This window comes from Geospiza fortis, unplaced genomic scaffold, assembly GCF_000277835.1.
Source record: "Geospiza fortis unplaced genomic scaffold, GeoFor_1.0 scaffold519, whole genome shotgun sequence".
Taxonomy (NCBI): domain Eukaryota; kingdom Metazoa; phylum Chordata; class Aves; order Passeriformes; family Thraupidae; genus Geospiza; species Geospiza fortis.
The window spans coordinates 32,384-39,256 of NW_005054750.1; the positions used below are offsets into that span (position 1 = coordinate 32,384).

General features: G+C 39.1%; 1 protein-coding gene across 3 annotated transcripts in view; it reads left to right on the top strand.

Moving 5' to 3' along the window:
• The first annotated feature begins 324 nt into the window (after positions 1–324).
• The window catches only part of LOC102042044 (uncharacterized protein C18orf25-like), a 67,873-nt gene continuing 61,324 nt past the window's right edge, over positions 325–6,873 (top strand). For all 3 annotated transcript variants that reach the window (XM_005431074.3, XM_031065384.1, XM_031065383.1), the window contains exon 1: positions 325–1,174. In XM_005431074.3, coding sequence (XP_005431131.1) covers positions 457–1,174 — 718 coding nt within the window. In that variant the 5' untranslated portion in view covers positions 325–456. The remainder of the gene's footprint in view (positions 1,175–6,873) is intronic.

Sequence of the window (6,873 nt, forward strand, 5' to 3'; positions counted from 1 at the left end):
CAAGGGGGAATGGCTTCAAACTGACAGAGAGCAGGTTTAGATTAGATATTGGGAAGAAAGTTTTGACTGAGAGTGGTGAGGCACTTGGAACAGGTTGCCCAAGGAAGTCGTCGATGTCCCATCTCTGGAAGTATTCAAGGCCAGGATGGGATTTTGAGCAACTTGGTCTAGTGGAAGGTATCCCTGCCCATGGCAGAGGGTTTAGAATGAGATGATCTTGAAGGTCCCTTCCAACCCAAACCATTCTAGGATTCTATGAACATACTGTCTGTAACTGAAAGCAATGTCTTGTTTAGGTAATACTGTGAAGAGCAGGACTGAGTTATTTGGGTAAATTATTCTTCCTCTTCTGTTCTTGTTTAGGCTGCTGTATTGCTGAAGACCTTATCTAGTTCACTCAGTCTTCCAGACCATGTGCTCCATGCTTTGAGACCAGGAGGACCTTAGTGTTCTGAAATGAAGATGGAGACAGTGGGAAAAGCAGAACTTGTTGATTCAGTTCCACCAAAGACTTCTGAAAAGCAAGAAACTGCTCCTGATGAAGATGGACCTATAGAACTTGAGACACAAACTCAGAAAGACAACATGCGCACTGCAGCAGACTCAGCGGTGCTTTCTTCAATGCCTTGCTTACTGATGGAACTGAGGCGAGACTCTTCAGAGTCTCAGTTGGCATCTACAGAGAGCGATAGGCCAATGGGTGGTCGAGTTTATGAGAGTGACTCTTCTAATCACTGCATGCTTTCCCCTTCCTCCAGCGGGCATTTGGCTGACTCAGACACATTGTCTTCTGCAGAAGAGAATGAGCCCTGTCAAGCTGAAGGTACTGTAGAGGGAGACCTTTCTGCGGTGTCTGGGGCTGCAGTTGGGAGGAAATCCAGGAGATCCAGGTCTGAAAGTGAAACTTCAACAATGGCTGCCAAGAAAAACCGACAGTCTAGTGATAAGCAGAATGGTCGAGCTACCAAGGTAAAAGGTCATAGAAGTCAAAAGCACAAAGAAAGAATCCGTCTCTTGAGACAGAAGCGGGAGGCAGCTGCTCGCAAGAAGTACAACCTGCTTCAGGACAGCAGTACCAGCGACAGTGACCTGACGTGTGACTCAAGCACAAGCTCATCAGACAATGATGAAGAGGTTTCAGGGAGCAGCAAGACAATCACTGCAGAGATACCAGGTAGAGGATGTTTTTTAAACTGAACTGTAACACATCTGACATAATTTTTCAGCTGTCATGCTAAATTAGATGAGTCACACTTGAGAAAAGCCAGGAGAACTGCAGCTCTGTGTAAATTTCAAGACTGCAGTGTATTAAGACATGGGCAAATTTTAAAATCTGTCCTGAGGTTTCAGATCACTTTTGCACACCAACAAAGCATAGAAATGGTAAATTGGAGGAAGGACTATCTTTGAATTTTGGAATTTTTAGATATTTTCATTTATAAACCTAGATAAGCTCTTGTTAGTGCTGTCAAATCTCAGATGGTGATAATCTAATAAATACATTCTGAAGATAAATAGCCAGCTTAAGACCACAGATTGGCAGCTGTGTTAAAAATAATACAGCATACCTCTTGCCTGTGTTACAGTAAGGCCCTGTTCATTACTGCACTGTCCTTTCAGCTCTATGTTTCAGTGCATGACAAACCTGCTTAGCCTTATTGTAAGTTCTTGCAGATTGCAGCTGGTCACCTATTTTAGGATATAAATATGAATTTGTTTACGCAGGTGCCCAAGCTATATCCACACCTAAATTTTCAACATCTTAGACAAAGCTGTTACCATTTTCCTATGTCATAAGGATCTATAATTTCTATATTTTTAATTTTCTGACACATCTGTGTTAAGATTATAGGCAGCAAATTATAGGGGCCTTCTCATCATTTTATTAGCAAAAGAAACATTAATTCTTCAAGTTTTTTGTCTGCTGAGTCTTTGTTATTAGTTCAAGTGCTGTGGACAGGATTTTGTGTGAAAAATTATTTTAGCATATTATACCACAGAACCATCATCATATGGCAATCAAAAATAAAATCACATAAAAATAAACTTTTTGGCTTGCCAATTTTTACTAGATTACATGCTTTTATGCCTCTTGTGTTAGAAGTTGGGTGTTGCAGCTTTTTTTTGAGATAAATATCAGCTTGCATAGGGCAAGAAGATTTAAAGGAAAACTGCAATAATTAGTCTTGAGTTGCTGAACTAATGTTTGCTAGATGAATTAAAATATTTGCAGCAGATTTTGCAAATAACTGTTTTAACTCACTTGGTTATGGTGAATAATTCTGTCATCATGAGAACTGGGATTTTTTCCACATATTGCTAGGAAGCAGGTTGCACAAAGTAAATGTTTATTATTAGAAAGTCTGTGAAAGGCATAGTCTATAATTATTGTGTAGTAAACTCATAATAGAGATCTAAAAATATTTGCCAATTTAATAGTTACTCAGACTTCTAGCTTTATTAATTTTATGCCTTTTTCTTTGCTATATTTATACTTTGCTGGGCAATTAAAGCCTCATTTAAAGCCTGTTGAATAAGACTACTTCATCGAGTTTTGGGACAAGTTTCTCCCCACCTCACAAACCCCACCAAACTTACACAATAAGTCCCCCAGGTTATATTCTTTTTTTTTTTTTTTTAAAGTCATTAAAGGATCTTGTGACCCAGGAAGGCACCACAGGGTATTTTCACATCTGCTTAGATTTCTGACTTCCATTGCAGAGACCTGAAACCACTCTAGGGTACTTTGTGTCACTAGGCTCTTCTGTATTTGAGTTCTTGGTCTTAACCATGAGATGGTTGCAGTGAAGAGTTCCCATTGCAGTACACAGAAAAACTTGATTATTTAATGATGATTATACTAAGGCCCAGTTTTGCTTGTGATACAAGATATGAGAGTGCACAAACCATCCTGAGGAACAATGATGCTTATTCATAGCACATATCATTTGCTTTATGCTAAATTCCACTTATGACATTCAAATGTTTGAGCTGTCCTTTTGCTGCAATTAGGTGCAATATGTACCTGCCACATTGTGGTTTTCCTTTAAATAGAAATGACTTTGGTTTGTGGGAAATGTTTTCCAAGTACAAGTGAAAAACATTCTCTATAGACATAAGGACAAGGTTGCCCAAAAATGCATCCTATGCTACTTGTGGTTAATGAAATATTGTGGTCTTAACAGATGCAGTGGAGCTGTGAGTATGAGTAGGACTTACAGCTCTCCATTGCAGTGGTAGTTTCACATGCCATTTGCGATCCCTCTTATTGGCAACTGGCAAAGTACTTAAATTCTTTTTCTTGACTAGAAAGCTGCTTTAGTGCACTTGGTATTACACTGTGAATTGCTTAAAAATTTAGGGAATGAACACATAGAAATTATTATAAGGTATCAAAAAACATTACTGGAAATTCAGTGCATGAATGTCCTCTGCACGCAGGTTTAAAGAGGTTTAACTTGATGCTTGAACTTGAGTATCAGGACATAAGCATGAAAAACCTTTTGCAGTTACTTTTGAAAAAGTCTGTATGCATTGATGCAGAAGAGTCTTACAGGTAGTCTGTGTTCCCCTCAGTTTTAGTGTATTTGGACATTTCAGCTGTAGTGCTGGTTACTGTCTCAACATCGCTTATTATTGGGACTGATTTTCAACCACTCTGAAAAATAGCTTTGCCAACAGAGATGCCCTAAAATTTATAGTGACAGTTAATGTGGCCTTCATGTATGAAGGTTAGGCATACTCTGGCTCTTAACCTTCTCTCAGTGCATGTACTGTAACAGCCAACAGTTTGCTTGTGTGTGGTCTGAAAATTGAAGTGCCACATTTGAGAATACAGTAGTCTTTCATGTTGTGTAACTAATTTTTTTCCATTTAAATAGCATGGGTTTGGCTAAACTAGTAAGGTAAGGAAAATGTTTAGTGAATACATAATGCCATGAAGTTACAAACAGAGCAGTTATGCTGTAGAGAGTCAGTTCTCTCTGCTGAACTCAAATGTCATGTGCATTAAAATACTGTCAGGCTTGGTTTTCTTCTCAAGAAAGATTGAAGAGTAAAGAGTTGAGATCTTACTGGTGATACTTCAATACAAGTATTGTGAGCTCCATAGGACCTAAGCACAATATAAGTTATTTTATTCTGAATGCTTTCTGTGGTGTTAATTTACACCTGAAAATACAGGTTCAATCTAAACTTCAAGGGTGCTACTGAGAATCTTCTCACTGAACTGAGCAGTCATAATCTCAGACTCTAATTCAAGGGAATGCCAGGATTTTTAAGTTACTGCAGACGAAGAGCAATTTCTTATCTTTTAATGACTGAGCCTGTCTGTTGGCATTTAAGATTTTGCCATTCTTAAACACTAGATAGCATTCACAGCCTAAGAGGATGATCTTTGAATCCTTGAATAAGTTCTGCTAGATCTGCTGCTGTTAAAAGTTTTTCCTTTAAACAATTTTGAATTTGACCATACAACATTAACTCTGAATGAAATTGGCATGAGAGCAAGTTGGGGAATCAATATTTATTTCTATGCAAACACTTTTTTTGAAAGAACAAAAAGGTTTTTAAAAATTCAAATATAATAGAAAAATATTGGCATTTCACCATTAATGTGCTTTTTACAGCTCAGAAAACTCTGAAGTGAAATAAGGGTGACTCATGTTTCAGGCTTTCAGAAGAATCTGTTGAAAAGTTTGAGTGGTGATGTTTAAAATGTGTTGCAGCTCACTTGGTTAAAAAAAAAAGTGGAAAAAATTTGATTTTTTTTAATATTAAGAAATCCAAAGGGGAGGGCACAGTGTGTATGTATGAGGGACTCTCAAGCAGATTACTTCCTCTCAAGAACTGTACATAGACCTTGGAAAAAGCATCTTGCAAGGGATAAATTTGGTTCAAGTAACTCAGGGTGACACTTATAAGAACAGGGAGGAAAAAAGAATCCGTTAAGGAGGATTTGCTGTAAGATACTCATTTGCAAATGTCAGTAAGCATAACAACATGGAGGAATACACCATTGCTAGTTAGAATGAAGATGTAACATATCTCCTTAAACTGTTGTCTTGTCAGAGTTCCTATATTAAATAACTGTAGATTTGGTTATTATTTAGATGATACTTAATAGATCACATAGTGTAGATGCATTAAGTGCTGTTTTGCAGGAGGTAGTGTTTTGTGGAGATAAACAAAACTCCACAACTTTTGTGAAAGTTGTAAAGCTGGTATGTTTATTACAGCACTGGACGCATGTGGGAATCGTTCCCCTAAAATGATATGCGTACCTCTGGGAACTCTAGGTCCCTTTTTATCCCTCTCTCGAATCCATATGCATGCAATTTCACAATAGGTTCATACATATTCATTTTTACAAATTTCGCGTGACATTTGCTGCTAGTTCTTCTTTATCAGAAAGAATTCCTAGGTCAGGTTGACCTGCTCTCACAGCAGTTTCTCTGTCTCTCTCTGTCTCCCTCCCCTTATCTCTGTCCTTCACTGATCCCACAGTTACTCTGCCATTCTGGGTGATTTCTTAAAGCAAAAAACACATTGGCATACGGGACCTTATCCCATTTATTTTTTTGTTTTAAAACAGCATTAACTGCAATAAGGTATTATAAATCCTTTTTTTTCTGAGCCGTCCCTACTGGCAGCTTTCTCCCAGTGAGCCCCTCCCAAAGAGGCTAGTTCAGGAACCTCTTTGCTCTTGTTACTTCTCATTATCTCCTTCTCCTTATACTATCTTGTTTCCACCCAAGCCTCACAGTGTCTTTTCTCAGTTTTTGCTCACACACAGACCTCCAGGTGGCAGGTATCAGATGTGATTCTCCACACATAAGCTTAAGATCTCAGGTTCTGAATTGGCTTGATCAGGAATCTTTAATTTACACTTAAGGCACAGAACAGCAATACCAGCGCCTCTCACAAATTCTGCATTGCACACAAGGTGCCAGCCTCTCAATGCACCAAAAGCTCTCGGGAATTGCCTGCAGGCTATTCCGTTTATCACTTCAGCATTTATCACTTAACCTCTATGGCAGGTTGTTTTCAGTCCAGACTTACTATATTACCAGCTGAAGTCTGATAAAGCCCCTTTATATAAACTCATTCGTCTCCTCTATCTAAACTCTGTTTTACAAAATTTCAGTCTTTTCCAGTTCTCTTCCCACACAATCTAATTAATGCATTGCTTCCACTGACACTCCCTTTACTGCCTTGCAAAACGCTGTGCCTGTTACAGCAAAAACTCTGATATGCCCACAAATACAGACGCACCTCACCCCACCCCCCGTATCTCAAATTCACGAGAGTCAGGGCTTGGATTGCTGTGGGAGGGGAATTCCTGGAATTCCTCGAACTTGTTTTACCACAGTTAAACATAAATCACCATACTGTAGTTCTTCTGTGTAAAATGCTACACTTGTTGCAAACAAAATCCTAAAATCTCCACAAACACAACCCTACAATCCCGAGAATCAAATTACTACAATGCGGGGGAGGAACCACACAAACTCACCAGGAAAGGGGCATCTCTCAAAGTGCCCACTTTTCTCAACACAACACAGCATACAATACTTCAGCATTTACCCACATCAGCTTTCTCTGGTCCTCACACACTCTAGACACAATCAAAATAACAGCATACAGTAAAATTCCAGGGATCAAGTCCAAACTACTAGGGCAGAGGAACCTCCTGAGTTCGTCTAACCATGGTTAAAATGTGCACAATCTACACAAATCACCACTTTTAAACACAATAAATGTCCTCACCTGCGTTTCTCTACTTGTTTCACTTCTCTGCTGGGCACTCCCTGCACCCATGGCCTGCCCTAGCCGGTGCCTCAGGCCTTACCTGGCTGCTTCAGACGTGGGTAG